The sequence below is a fragment of the Gymnodraco acuticeps genome, unplaced genomic scaffold (genome assembly GCF_902827175.1).
Source record: "Gymnodraco acuticeps unplaced genomic scaffold, fGymAcu1.1, whole genome shotgun sequence".
NCBI classification, from domain to species: Eukaryota; Metazoa; Chordata; class Actinopteri; order Perciformes; family Bathydraconidae; genus Gymnodraco; species Gymnodraco acuticeps.
In genome coordinates, this window is record NW_022990029.1 from 25,733 (window position 1) to 41,659 (window position 15,927).

The 15,927-nt window shown below is 41.2% G+C and overlaps 1 protein-coding gene across 15 annotated transcripts in view; it reads right to left on the reverse strand.

Moving 5' to 3' along the window:
- The window catches only part of birc6 (baculoviral IAP repeat containing 6), a 118,537-nt gene that overhangs the window by 13,138 nt on the left and 89,472 nt on the right, over nt 1-15,927 (reverse strand). For all 15 annotated transcript variants that reach the window (XM_034215014.1, XM_034215005.1, XM_034215008.1 and 12 more), the window contains exons 68-70: nt 14,752-14,969; nt 11,946-12,107; nt 8,168-8,245 (exon numbers count right to left, since the gene is read on the reverse strand). In XM_034215014.1, the coding sequence (XP_034070905.1) occupies nt 8,168-8,245; nt 11,946-12,107; nt 14,752-14,969 (458 nt within the window). The remainder of the gene's footprint in view (nt 1-8,167; nt 8,246-11,945; nt 12,108-14,751; nt 14,970-15,927) is intronic.

The following is a 15,927-nucleotide window of genomic DNA, read 5'->3' on the forward strand; positions in this document are numbered from 1 at the left end:
TTCATTTCAATCAGCTGACCTGAAGCATGTTTATAAAAATCTCTGTTATAATTATAATTTTTTATGTAGCAACTATTACAAAACCTACTTTTCCCCAAGAAAAATAAAGTATTCTGATTGAAGAAATGATGATTGCCTATAGAACCCTACACACTGCTATGAAATGCAGCTTGGTCTGGTTTCCAGAGAGCTGGTGTAAAACCACATTGTAATTCATGAATGTGTCCCAATGGTTTGGTGTAACCCTGATCCTTTGGTAATTACACGGACACTCAGAGTGTCTTCCACATCTAAAGCCGCATCTTCAATATTCTTGGCAGGGGTGGACTCTGACAAAAGCAAGACATTTTTTGGAAGCAGAAAGATATATCCCTGAATATATCGATATTAACAGCACGATTAATGTCCGTCTCAAGGAGAATAAGGACGCCGCCCACTACATCACAAACAAAGAGGACCTGGCAGTGAAGGCCGACCAGCCTTCTGGAGCTGGTTGCTGTGCTCCTGATAATGCTCCATCAGGAAGATACCAGTGACTTTCAACTGTGGTGAGCCGTCTGTCTTAAACTGGGTTGCCAGATATCAGAGGCAATATCCACCCTTGTTGATGACTGCCTGCTCCCAGCCTACTCCCCTGTCTCCTATTCAAACCCCCTTATTTTCCCATTATTGATCCCCAGCACACTAAATGAAATGATAATCAATGAAGACATCTCTATGCACTCTCGAATCCTGCAAAGGAGGGATCAATTTCCAAGGGCCCTGCTCGCTATAATGCAAGTGTGTGCATAAACCACACATTACATTGCATTTAGCTGACGCTTTTATCCAAAGCGACTTACAATAAGTGCGTTCGACCAGGAAGACACAAACTTGAAGAAAACAGAATCATATAAGTACATCAGGTTTCATAGAGCCAAACATTTCAAGTGCTACTCAACTGGCTTTAGGTAATCCAGTCCTTTATTAGTATAAAAGTGCTTCGTTAATAGTTCTATCGCTCGAAGTGGAGTCGAAAGAGATGAGTTTTCAGTTTGCGCCGGAAGATGTGTAAGCTTTCTGCTGTCCTGGTTTCAATGGGGAGCTCATTCCACCATCTTGGAGCCAGGATAGCAAACCCACGTGTTTTTGCTGATGAGAACTTGGGTCCCCCTCGCAGCGAGGGGCGCAACGAGTCGTTTGGCTGATGCAGAGCGGAGTGCACGTGCTGGGGTGTACAGTTTAGACCATGTCCTGGATGTACGAAGGGCCAGATCCATTCGCAGCATGGTAAGCAAGTACCAGTGTCTTGAAGTGGATTCTAGCAGTTACCGGAAGCCAGTGAAGGGAGCGGAGGAGCGGAGGAGCGGAGTGGGAACATTTAGGAAGGTTGAAGACCAGACGAGCCGCTGCATTCTGGATGAGCTGCAGAGGTCGGATGGCACATGCAGGTAGACCAGCCAGGAGGGAGTTGCAGTAGTCTTGGCGTGAGATGACGAGAGCCTGGACCAGAACCTGAGTCGCTTTCTGAGTCAGCTGGAGACGTATCTTCCTGATGTTGTAAAGCGTGTATCTGCAGCAACGGGTTGTAGCAGCGATGTTTGCAGTGAAGGACAGGTTGTTATCTAGGGTCACACCCAGATTCCTTGCAGTCTGAGTCGGGGAAACAACTGAGGTGCTGATGTTGATTGTTAGGTCAAGAGTTGGACAATCTTTTCCCGGGAGGAAGAGCAGCTCAGTCTTGTCGAGGTTGAGCTTGAGGTGGTGAGCAGACATCCACTGAGAGATGTCAGCTAGACAAGCAGAGATGCGTGCGACGACCTGGGTCTCTGAGCGGGGGAAGGACAGAATTAAATTGGGTGTCGTCAGCGTAGCAGTGGTATGAAAAACCATGCGGGCTAATGACAAACAACGCTCTGTGTGAATGTCATCGTGCTGCGTTCAAGAGTTTGTGTTCATCCATACCTCAGTGCTCCACTAAAGATAACCAGTCGTTGCTCAATCCTTTACATTATCTAAGGCAGGGGTCGGCAACCTTTTTGATATTTGTTATCAGCGTGCCGACGATCGTGAATTATCAACGGGGGGGGGGGGGGGGAGCCTTGCAGCGGGGAAGCAGTGTGTGGACGATCGTCCGTTCTGTGATTCTCCAGAGCACACATGTTATGATATTAGGGTCATGCAGAGTGAGATGAGATCGATGTCCCTTTAAGAGAGAGAGAGGGGTGTGGCGTGTGCATGTGTGTGTGTGTGGATGGTAGAGCGACAGTGAGCGAGCGTGTGTATGTTTCTGGAAGTGAAACGAGGAAGCAGAAAAACAGAGGTCTGTGATGTATTTTGTGAAACAGAAGAACAGCTAAATAAATGCAACGGCCTCCCAAGAAGAGCTCGCCTCTCTCCAGTCATTTAAGCTAAAGTGGGTTATTGAACCTGACGCTTGTTGCTTCTGCCCTGGGAGACGACAGAGAGTCACCCCCCTGTTTCCTCGACTACGGTCTGGGAGCCGACAGGAAAGTTCAACACACAGATCCGCCCCTTTGTAGCATATTATTTCGATGAGCAGATCGCCACTGGGCTTTCAACTAATAAAAAAATTAAGTAATAAGTAAGTAAATAACAGGGTTCTTACACCTTTTCCCAAGTCAAATTCAAGCACTTTTCAAGCATTTTAAAGGTGCATTTTCAAGCTTTTCAAGCATCTTACAGCTGTTGTAAATTACATATTTATATACACATACTTATACTCCAATGATTATTTCCCCACCTCACATTAAATCAGATGTTCTTTATGCTATAAACAACCAAATGTGTGTTTCATAATAGCATTCTACACGAGGATGAAAAATTAAAGAAAAGAAAACTAAGTGTAATATTTCAAAATGAGTGATCTGTACGTAGACTGGGCCTCCCATATAACCTGGCTGAGCCAATATACAACAATCAGCCAAATAACTTTTCAATACATTATTGGTTACTATTTTTGAGGTACTTTTAGGTTGGCAGTGAACATAAGTCAGAGGTAAATGGTGTACTTCTACTCCTCTACATGTATTTAATACCTTCAGTTACTTCACAGATGTGGATGAATGATGTGAAATATAATCAAGTGTTAAATCAGACTTTAGTTCCACCTGGAGTAAATCCACAAGCTACCCTGCAGTATACAAAGTCATTCAAACTAGCTGCACCTTTACCAGCTTTGAGAACACTTTCATGATCAATCATTATAAAACATATCATATATATTATTCTGAAATGGACCAATCTGCACAACGACTACTACACACTACTTTTACTGTCGCTACTTTCACTAGATTTGGATGAGAATACTTTTCTACTTTTATTTGAGTGACATTTTTATTGCAGGACTTTTACTGTAACAGAGTATTCCTACTTCTACTTTTACTCAAGAACAAGACCTGAGTACTTGTCCTACCTCTGTCTAAACATTTTGAATGCAAAACTTTTACTTGTTTACAGTACTAGTATTCCTACACTCTGGTACTTCTACTTTTACTCCAACATCTGAGTACTTCTACTTTTACTCAAGTACAACATCTGAGTACTTCTACTTTTTTGTATTAGTCTGAATTGTAGCCACAGAATCACGCAGAGCAGCATAAAAATAGACTCACAATGGTAACAAGTGGAAAATAATATTTACTAATGTGTACAATGATTTGTAGGTAATTTTGACTACTCAAGAACCTGACTTATACATCTTCCAAGGAAGACTGTGTTCATTCTACAATTACATGGGATTAAAGCAAAATGTAGTTTTACTTGTATAATACTTCAAGATTTTATATAAAAGCCTGTTTCTAAAAGTATCAACCATAGCGAGCGACGCGGTCAAATCCTCAGTTTATAATTTATAACTAACAACATACTAACAAGCTGTGGTCTAATTACGCAACCAAGTAGTATGTTTCGTGCCTGCGTCTTTTTGTCCGGTCGGGTCTTGGAAGACCCGAAGCTGTGTGGTTCATAAAAACATGTTCTTACTCAATATCAAGCCACCATTATTGTTTTTATTTTAAATCGTATAATGTCGGGCTTTTTTTGCCGCCTGTGGGGAAAATAAATGGGGCTCAGAGCCTCAGAATACTGAAATCTGTATATATTTTGTTCCTTCAAATTTGTTATCTCCATCGAAATCAGTCAAAAGTCGCAACGGCTCATTTAAAAAATAAACGTGGATTTGTGTAAAAAAAACTAGTTTTTCAGGATTCGGGTGTTTTGTTTGATTTTAAATAAACAAAGTCCTGGCTTTCAGGACATGAAACTGTTATTGCCAAAATCTCACGATAAAACATTTTTGAAGCTTGTAAAGGGAAGAAGAGGCATCTCTCAATTCACACCCTGCTCTTCCGCGGCGCCGCTCCCCCTCCCTCCGCTGAAATTATGAAGTAAAGGCATACGCCGTATAGTAATCATAGATAACACGACAGGGTCCGGGACAGTTTGGTTTCAAATAAACAAAGTCTTGGCTTTCAGAATATTAAACTTGTTTCGGCAAATGCAGATGATAAATACAACTTTGAAGCTTCGGCATAATTACAAGCGGAGAACGGAGTCATTTAATGTCACAGCAAGCATAACAACAGCCGGTGTTTCTTGTGAGTGTTTCCCCGGTACACAAACACACACACAAAAATACACAAACACACACACACTCGCAAGCTTCCCCCAGACCAGTAATACAAACGAAAATGTGTCTTCGGGTCAATGTGGCTGATTTCGATAGAGCAAGTCACATTTGATTTAGGCACGAAACATAGGCTACTACCAGTAGAAATACATTGCTTTCAAAATCGCTCTGTGTCGAATCAATAGATTATATTTCGTGACTATAACACGAAATGCCGTGAGTGCTTCATCCTCTGAACACCACAGGATGGAGACTGTAACGCACATAACATAGGTACGCTCCTCTGAAATGATTGTCCCCTGCAATTATTATTATCCCTCATCGAGTTCGCTATTCAGCTAGCTAACGTTAGCTTAAACAAACGTAACATGCAACGTTAGCCTAATCTAAAATGCTCTATTTCTAAATTCCTCTGTGGTGAAACGATCAGCACTGCACCACGGAGGAAAGCGGCAGAAAGTCGCCTGGAGTTAAAGAGAGCGGGGCTGCGTTGAGTGCATGGCTTCCTTCTGCAGGTAACGGGGAGACGCGCCCTGGATACGAAAATACAATTTTAAATATTTTGGTTACGGTGCCTCAAAGACTTTAGACAGAGGTAGGACAAGTACTCAGGTCTTGTTCTTGAGTAAAAGTAGAAGTAGGAATACTCTGTTACAGTAAAAGTCCTGCAATAAAAATGTCACTCAAATAAAAGTATAAAAGTATTATCATCAAAATATAGTGAAAGTAGCGACAGTAAAAGTAGTGATTGTGCAGATTGGTCCATTTCAGAATAATATATATGATATGTTTTTTTTTAGGGCTGTCAAACGATTACAATTTTTAATCAGATTAATTACAGCTTAAAAATTAATGAATCATGATTAATCACCATTCGAACTATGTCCAAAATATGCCATTTCTTTATGTATATTGTTGTGGGAATGGAAAGATAAATGAAAGAAGGCGGATATATCCATTTACAGTGTTGGGACTAACGCGTTACTGTAACGCCGTTATTTTTGGCAGTAACTAGTACTCTTAAGGCATTACTTTTTAAATTCAGTAACTCAGTTACCGTTACTACATGGTGCGTTACTCCGTTAGTTTTTTTATATAGTCAACAGCCAGGCGAACAGAGATGAGATACTTAAGTACAGTACTTGAGTAAATGTACTTAGATACTTCCTGTGTCACATGCGGAGACGCGCTGTGGGCGTGTTTGTGTTGTTTACTAACAAGACTATCATGGCGTCGGCCACGGTCAAAGATCCTATCTACTGCCCAAACCAGTCATTCAAATCTCTTAAAACATCTGCAAAAACAACATGCTGGGACGAAGCTAGTAGCTAAGACCACAGAGACTCAGCCGACGCCACTCCACCTCCACCTAAGCAACAGCGGCTGGATTTTAACCGAGGGACTGCTAGCCAGGGAAAAGTCGATAAAGCCATTGCACGGTATGTTGTAGAACACATGCAGGCTATTGCTACAGTGGAGTCACCCGCTTTCAGGGAGCTAGTTAGCATGATACCATGTCCGGGCGGCACACGGCATATGGGACGGAACACTTTTTCCAACTACCTGGAGAAAGAATATACAAAAATGGAAAGCCAGCTAATATCGATGCAATCCAGATTGCATATAATGCATGTGAAGATGATCAACAGATTGTATTATTCTCCAATGCAATAACAGTACTGAAATGAAGGCTATAAGGGCATTCATGGGAGACATTTTTTCAAGTAACTAAAAAGTTACTTTTAACAGTAACGCATTACTTTTTGGTGGAAGTAATCAGTAAAGTAACTGAGTTACTTTTGAAATGAAGTAACTAGCACAACACTGTCCATTTAACATACAGTATCTATGTTTATTATAAAAATTTTCTGCGTGTCAAAATGAAAGACAGCACACACACCTATCAATCATCAAACCGTGGGGTTTTAATTCATTACGTGTTGATTTCTATCAACGGAAAGGAAAGTCGATGGGGGGGGGGGCTAGTGGAGTACTTTGTGACCACAGAGTGTGAACGTTGTGATCAGCTGTTTTAGCGCAGTTCTCCAGTGAAGGGGGGGGGGGGGGGGGGAGTCTCCCTCCGCAGCCGGTTGGCGTAGTTTTGGCACAATTCCGTTGTACAGACCGACGTTAACAGCAGCCTGTCTGTGCACACGGAGAGCGACTCTGTCGTCCGGTGATCTAACCGCCTTCTGGAAAAGCTTCACAAGTACGTCGGTACGCAAATGCGCTTTGTGACACAAGTGACGGTACGCATTTCAGATTACGCACATAACCTGCGTACCAGTTATGTGCACCCCTGTACTACAGCAAAAGTATTCTCCGTCGGGACTTCCTGCAACAACACCACGCCGTTATCTTGATTCTGATTGGCCAGAAGACATTATCAAAGATGTTCTATTGAGAAGACGATCACTACGTGACAAAAGTTTTCAAAACCGTTTCTGGTCTTCGGTATTTCCAGACAAGTGGCTACTGAAATCAATCTTACTAACTGCTGTCTGTGCAATTTACTCGGCGCGAGTTGGCGGACTTTATTTTGCTTACTTTAACCCCAGCCATACCCTGGTGCTGCCACTGGTGGCACGTATGGGACGGGCCATTCTGCACATGCGTTAAATGCGTTAAATATTTTAATGCAATTAATTCAAAAAATTAATTACCGCCGTTAACGCGATAATTTTGACAGCATTAGTTTTTTTTAATGTTTTTTATAATGATTGATCATGAAAGTGTTCTCAAAGCTGGTAAAGGTGCAGCTAGTTTGAATGACTTTGTATACTGCAGGGTAGCTTGTGGATTTACGGTGGAACTAAAGTCTGATTTAACACTTGATTATATTTCACATCATTCATCCAGATCTGTGAAGTAACTAAAGGGATTAAATACATGTAGTGGAGTAAAAGTACACCATGTACCTCTGAACTGTAGTGGAGTAGAAGTACAAAGTAGCAGAAAATGTAAATACTCAAGTAAACTACTGTCAAAATTGTAATTAAGTACAATTACTTAGTTACTTGGTACCACTGGCTTTATATTTTGTAAACACAGATTAACTAGTTTTTTTACAAAATAAAAAACATTAGGAAAATGTAACATTTGGCAGTTTAACTACAATGGGTCTTGGTTATCTTCACAGCTATGTATCCTCCATACGGCTTAGCATTTTCAGGATGAAATGTGAAAACAGTCTGCAGAATCAAAGCTGAAAACGAGGCGTCTTGGCTGAACATGCAATTGAATCCTTCTGATCCCGAGTCCAAGATGAGTGATGTGTGTGTGAGCGGGCATGGCTCCCAGGTTCAAATGATAGTGGCTTGTGTTTGCTTTGATTAACACCCACACACTGTGGCCAAAGCAGAGTGATAACTCGGCTTTAAAAGGGATCCTTCATGTCAGCTGTTGATCCACCAGGCCCATTAATACAGAGCCTGCAGCACGGTAGTGACAGCCAGAGATGAAGTGCAGCCTGGGACACAAAGACTCTAACAGCCTGCTGACCCCCCTGACAGCAGGCCTGATGAATCTGAGGCTCACCTGTAAGAAGCTCGAGGTCTGAGGGTTCCACTTCTCCTCTGGTCTCCCATGCCATGTGTTGAGGATACTTAAACATACCTGGTTGAAAAAAAAGAAATTAATTTTAGTTATACGTTTTTTTTGTTCAACATGACATATCTAAGGGGAACAGCTCCATCAATTGTTTGATTACAATTGAAATGTACATATGATCAATGCCATTATTTTGTAGAGTATTGAAATGTATTCAGTAGATTCTTTTTTAATATATTGTGTACTAGATTAGGGCTGCAACAAACGACTAATTTGATAATCGATTAATCTATCGATTAATGAAACGATTAATAGACTATTTGGACTATTATGCCTTGCACAATTTCTCAAACGCTCTTATTTAGCCATCAACTTTTAGATTTAGCTTGAGGTTGTTTTAGGCATGTGGAAACTAACAATGAAGACAATAAAGATTAATACTTGATTCAAAAATACATATATTATTAAATTAACTAAACACATTGTGAACAGAATTAACATTGCTTTTTATTTAAATATAATAAATAATATTTCTCATCAAAAGAAACAACAGTGTTTTAACAAATCGTATTAAATAATGTGATAACATAATTGTAAACAGAATAGCTGAAACTTTAACAAACTAAATAACTCAGTTACCTCTAATCATTAACCCATGTTTGTATCATTGAGTTAACTCCGTGTGTTGCTGCTAGCTAGTGCTGTAGCGACGCGTCGACGACTTCAAAATATCGTCAATGACATATTTCCGCGTTGACGCGTCGCCACACACACGTGGGTCACCAAAAGCAACAAGCAGTTCGCAATCGCACTTCAAACACAATGGAGACTGAAACGGCTACCACCTCCTCCTCACAGGATTGCGCACGAAGCCCCCAAACGAAAACATCTCGCCCTAGGTCTTCAAAAGCATGGGAATATTTTAAAGTTAGTCCAAAATGCAAAGATATTTATATATTTATATCTCACTGAGACTGCTGCATAGCCTAGCAGAAGCAGCAGCTAGCTGTGGTGGCTACCATTAGCAGCTAGCATTTGCTCTCCGATTTTGTATACATAGACGTTAAAAACCTATGGATTAACCGATTCAGCCGCGTTTTTTCTCGTTTTAATGCCATTGAACACGTCTTTTGATCAGATTGACAGCTACGGTGGTGAGACGATCTCCCTAGAAGCTCTGTGAAGGTACGTGTTGTGATGACTGTATTTGCTTCCCCTGTCGCGAGTCCGGATCACTCAGTGATGATACTATATACCTACATAATCTGTGGAGTCTCAGCTTTAATCGGATATATTGTATGTGCAGCTACGATAAGTAATAAGGGTACTTTTATCTTGAGTTCTGTGCCAATGTCCGTTAGCATTTTTCGCTCAGGGGTCATTTAGATGCTTCTTATGAGACTTGTGTTTTGTTTTGGTAAACATGGTTTGTAACGGCAGTCAGCTGAGATTATTTCCGTTAATCTGGTATAACACATTAATAGGTTCTTAAATATTAAGATCCCCTGAGACACAGTATCGTGAAAAAAATTGTTTTACATTACCTTTTTTAGGAATTGAACAACAGAAAAATAATCGTTAGATTAGTCGACTAATCGATCAAATAATCGCCCGATTAATCGTTTTCAAAATAATCGTTTCCCCCCAGCACTACTTAGCATACATAACACCTGACGTGGAAACGTTACTCCTGGATGGGGCTACAGAGCTACTAGAAAGACAGTCGAACCCGGTGCATTCCTCCGTCTGAATGTGGAGCACTTTTGCTAAATGTTTAGACAAATTGCTCGTGTTACCGCCCTTACATGCTAAACTCTTATTCCACTTTTGGCAACGAGTATTGTCCACATCGAGACGGGTAGAGTTGAACCACACCTCGGAGCGCGTTCTCTCCGCCATCTCCGCCGTGTGTTGCTGCATGTAGCAGCCGCGTGTGTGTGTGGCTGCATGTAGCAGCCGCGTGTGTGTGTGGCTGCATGTAGCAGCCGCGTGTGTGTGTGGCTGCATGTAGCAGCCGCGTGTGTGTGTGTGGCTGCATGTAGCAGCCGCGTGTGTATGTGGCTGCATGTAGCAGCCGCGTGTGTGTGTGTGGCTGCATGTAGCAGCCGCGTGTGTCTAAACTGCCCCGCCCCCTCGCCCACAGATGGGGGGGGGGGGGGAGAGATCTTGTCTGGATTGGAAAGATCGAAAATACACCATAGACGCATTTCTTTGTCTTTTTGCATATTAGAAACGAGTTGGCGACACTAAAACTGCGATATAATGTTTTTGTAGCAATAATACATATGACATATTTTTTAAATGTCTCCAGTATCGATAAAAAGACCGATAACGTTGGAGCTTAAAGGCGTGTAAAACACACGTGATGACGGCACCAACGAATCGACGACTGAATTAGTTGGCAACTAATTAGGTCATCGATTTTAATCGATTAGTTGTTGCACCCCTATACTAGATAAGCTATTGATATATGTCTTTTCTTTTGTGAATTTGTATATACTTGCTGCTATTGTTAATTTGTATTATATTTGTATACTATAAATATGTTTAACTCGTGTAATGACAACACTGCTGCTGTGACAAAATAACTTCCCAATTTGGGATGAATAAAGGATCTATCTATCCATCTTGATTGGACTCAATATTAAGCTTTGACGCCAATTATGGCGCATTTCCACTGCAGGGCCTCGCTCGGCTTAGTACGGTATAGTTAGGCCTGGGTAGGCCAGGCTCACTTTATATTGCGTTTCCATTACAGTTTAGTATCTGGGGCAGTAACTATAGTAACGCAGTATAAGCGGAGCCGTGACATCATCTTCAATGAGAACCAAAGAAAACCAACATCAGCCGTTAGCTCTTAGCACTCAGAGCTCACAGCTCTTCATATCTGTTCAGAAACTAGACAAAAGTTAAACAAGTACAAACCACAGACTGCCTGTGTCATGGCGAATACAGTCGCTGGTTTATTTATGTCTGTATTGGCCGTTGTTGTGAGTGTGGACGGTCGGAGCATATACTGCTCCGACATATACATTATTGAAATGTGTGCGGAGTGTCAGCGGCTGCCTGATGATGAGCCACAGATGTGGGGGGTAACCTTGACCCCAACTACTCAATGGAAGAAAGCCAGGTCCAGAGAGGGAGAGCTAAATATGTTCTAACATCGCAAAAAAAGAACTCTGGAGGGATGTCGTCCAAATGTCAGCTTTAATTTAAAACTGGACACCTGACAGGGATGCTCTTCAGATGTGCTGGGTGAGTTTGACACTTCTATACCATGTTGGGTTCTTGATGGACAACTATCTTTTTTAGCCATCTCACTAAACACGGAAAACTCATTTATTTCAGAAATGTCATTTTCTTTGCAGTCACTACATGTATTGCAGGTTTGATTCTTTATTTGAGAAGATATGACGCTACACGGAAATGACATCATTTAGGATTCTACTTCATGTAAAGGACTTTGTTCCTAGATGTTTTATACTACATTTTGAATTTGTTGTATATGTTTTTCCTGTTTTTTCATCTCAGGTTAAATGGAAGTGAGTTTGAGTTGTGTAGTTATACCCATTTCTAAATATGAAAATGAAGAAATAATTTTTGTCATTATCATAAATGTTACCTTGGATCATTCAAATCTAAATAGAAGACTACATTTCTGTTTGTGATTGATGATTCAAAATTATGAAAGGGTTAATAAAAACAAATCCATCCTGTTCTTGATGATGACACACACTAACAGACTCACTAGCTGGTTTCCACTCACTTTGCCATCATTGTAGAGGTTAGGGTTAAAGCGCACACTGTGTCCCCCGGTGGTCTCCAGGTTGACCAGAGGGGGGGAGTTGGGGTAGTCTTGGGGGAAATACACATCAAACTCAAAGCAGCCGTTGGCGTACGGTGTGTCGGCTGGGCCTGTGATGAGAACCTGAAACACAGAGGAGAGGTGATGAAGAAGAAGCACTGAGAAGGTTATTAATCACACTCATGGAGAGGGGCTTCATTAAAGAAAGGTAGACACACTGATAACAGGAAGTACAAATTAAATGAAGTACAAATTAAATGAAGTGCAAATGGCAATATATCAAGGTGAATTAGTTGCGACTCTCTCTCAGGCGTATTCACGGCCACAACAATGTGATTAACAACAGGCTAAAGGGTGAAATTAGCAGAACGAAAGAGACCGGCTCTATCTACACCTCTCCTGGCATGTGTAGCAACAACTATTTGTTTCATGAACAAATGAGATAAGCTCATTAATCAAACAAAACAAACACACTTAAAACGTGTCATAAGGACATAAATGCATATGTTAAATCAAATAAGCTCCATCCCCAGTATATTATTGTATCTAATGATTGAACCTTAAGCAGAAATAGTAAACAAGCCTTTAAAAGAAACTGTAGGGCTTTGTTATAGCTGCAGTATGAAGTGCTGCTCTGTCTGTGAAGCAGCTGGGGGTGCACCACAAAAGATGTTGTTTCGATTAGTCAATTATTCTAACAACTTATTAAACGATTGTTTTTTTTTACAACTCAATCAATACAACAATTTATTAACTATATTACATCTTTAAAACTGTATATATATTATTATTTTAATATTTGATTCAATTATCTTTCGATATCTCTTCTTTATCAAACAAACGTTACAAGATAATATAACCCTACTTGTCATATGCCTGAACAGAAAAGTACTGGAGCACAGTTTAAATGTAATATATTATATCTTTGTATTATACAACAACAACTTTTTCCAAGACAACCTAAACTTTAGTACTACAGGCAGTGGCTTGAGACTAATGGCGTCTTATTGACACATAAAAACATTGAATTTCAATTAATTTTGTTAGTTCCTAAAGCGAGAGAGTCTGTCTGCGCGCCCTGGAGTTTTCTTCTCTCCTCTACCTAACAGCTGTTTGCTGGCACATCCACATCTGTCTTTCTTGTTACCCAAACACCCACACAGTACACATCAGTTGAGCTTTTGTCAAAATGTATTCATTAAACTCCCTACGATGCGTGCAGGGGAATCACCCTATTTTCTCCTTGTTAATGTTAGCTGCCAGCATCCGAGGTGCATTCAGGCTCTATTTAGTAAAAATGTGTATTGTGAATGTAGAGTTAAACATTATGATGTGTTTAAATGTAATCTTTTAAAATGAGTTTTTTTACAGTTGTCTGAAGAATATATTTTCATGGCAATATAAAATAGATGTTAGAAAGGTGAATTATTACTTGTTAAACTTCCTAAAGAAACAATATTCAAACAGAGTAAGTGAGATTATGTAGAATTAATTGGGATTCGATTTTTTTTCAGTAGTATGAAATGGGTATTGAGAATTCCTTTTGAAGCAGCTGCTACAAAGCTGTTTTGTCCTGGCGTAAGGATGCAGGGGGGGGCACAGGATGCGCTGACCCTCACAGATCAGGAGATTTCCACCTCATCAGCTACTGTTCCTTTGTGCTGATGCTGCTCCTCAGGCCATGCTACACTCATGGAGAAAGTGAGTTTTAGTTGGTGTGTATGAACGTATTTGCAGAAGGAAACAGTGCACCGCTGTGACAGGACTCTTGGCTATGGACCAAGATCCTTCCTTTTATACCAGCTTGGTGCTCACAGTAAGTATAACATATATATACACTGCCCGTCCAAAAAAAAAGTCACCACCTGGATTTAACTGAGCCAATCTGGAAGAGCCTTCCATTGGATAATTACTGCAGAGATGCACATGTTTCAGCTGGCAACAAGTTATTTAACCCCAGCTGATGTGGTGTTTAGCTTCTCATTTCTTAAACATCCATGTCGGAAGACAAGGACATTAATCAGTTACAAAAAGATCAAATGATTGGCCTGCATCAAGCAAAGAAAACAACTAAGGAGATTGGTGAAACTACTCAAATCAGGGAAAGAACTGTCCAACGCATTATTTAAAACCAAATCAATGGATCCAGATTCATCCTGTTCCAGAGTGATGAGTGCATCAGGGTAAGAAGAGAGGCGGATGAAGTGATGTACCCATCATGCCTAGTGCCTACCGTACTGTGGGGGCAGGCTATGATCTGGGGGTGCTGCAGTTGGTCAGCTCTAGGTTTAGCAACGTTATGTTCCCAAAGAATGAGGTCAGCTGACTTCCTCAATATACTGAATGACCAGGTCTAACATCAATGGAGTTCTTCCTCCCTGATGGCACGGACATATTCCAAGAGGACAATGCCAGGGGGGCTCACATAGTGAATGAGGGGTTCAGGGAGCAGGAGCCCTCCCTTCCTCACATGTTCTTTTGGCGAAACGGAGCTAAGAGATGAGGATTTTGACATTAAGCAGGAGAGACTTTGCCATTAATCAACGTGTGGGTTGAGAGCCATTAATGAAATGTCAGTGGGGGAATGAGTATGTCATGGCCAGTTGTAAGTGGAAACACCCGACGCAGTAACACAGTCCACTAGAACAATCCAAACCCTCTAGTTCTTAAACTAGTGGTCTCTATGAATCTCAGTACAAAACCCTGTACACACCAGCAAAACTATGACATATCCATGACTTTATGACAATTTGAAGTGGTATTTTACCTTCATGATGTCCAGCCTCTCTTCATCACAGCGGACAAAGACGCTGGAGGAGGAGGAGAGGGGCAGGGAGGTGGACAGGGTGACGGCCTCCTGGGCCAGGCGGCGGGATCGGGCGGCGCTGTTGGTGTCGCTAGCGTTCTTCACCTGAGACATGTAGTGGTAGTTCACCTTGAACATCACCTTCCCATCGTCGTCCTCCGAGACCATCTCAAAGGTGTCTGAAGAGAGAGAGAGGCCAGAGTGAGGAAGCTCTCACTGCTGCAGGAATGTACTATTCTCCTCTCAACTAAACCTAAAAACATCAGTACTGCCTGTAAACACTTCAAATAAAAACTTCAAAATATACATTTATATTTTTAGCCATGTTTAAATGAATTGTTAGGACCACTTATTAGAAGTTCTTCTTTCCTTCAGTAGTAATGGAGGGACGAAAGGACATGTAGCGGTTAGCTAGTTATCTTGCTAAAATAATGTAATATTGCTGAATACCTTTTAAAGCTGAACAACATTTTGCTTGCATTTGCTACAAAAAAGGCTGTTTTACTGGCATCACTAGATGGACAGCATGCTAGCTAGTTGGTTCTGTTAGCTCTTGCTCTAACATTTTCATTCTTCTGTTATACCAGGGTCAGCTCTAGAACAAATCAAATGGGGGGGTAATCATTTACCACGGGGGGGGCACACACTGCCGTCAACAACCAACACACAAACACCAACGCAACTTCAATTTCAAAACATGCTGTAAAGTCTCTTGTTTTCACACACATTGCAGGGTGTAGTGCTATTGTATAGCGCACCTATGACTTGTGCATACATGCACGGTTGTGGCACGACCACCAAAACAGAAACATATGGACATAGGCCACCATATAAAAAGTGTGCAAATGTATTTAGTATCTGTGACACCTGTAGATGACCTCATCCACGACCTGAATGGAGCTGTAGTATTCTCCAAGCTGGATCTGAATGCTGGATACCATCAACTTGAGCTACATCCAGATTCAAGGTATATCACCACCTTCACTACACACACTGGCCTCTGGAGGTACACCAGACTGAACTTTGGCATTAACTCTGCCGCTGAAGTGTTCCAAAATGTCATTCAAGGAGTGCTACATGGCTACGTCAGTGACATGAATGATGACATCATTGTGTATGGGAAAACACAAGAAGAGC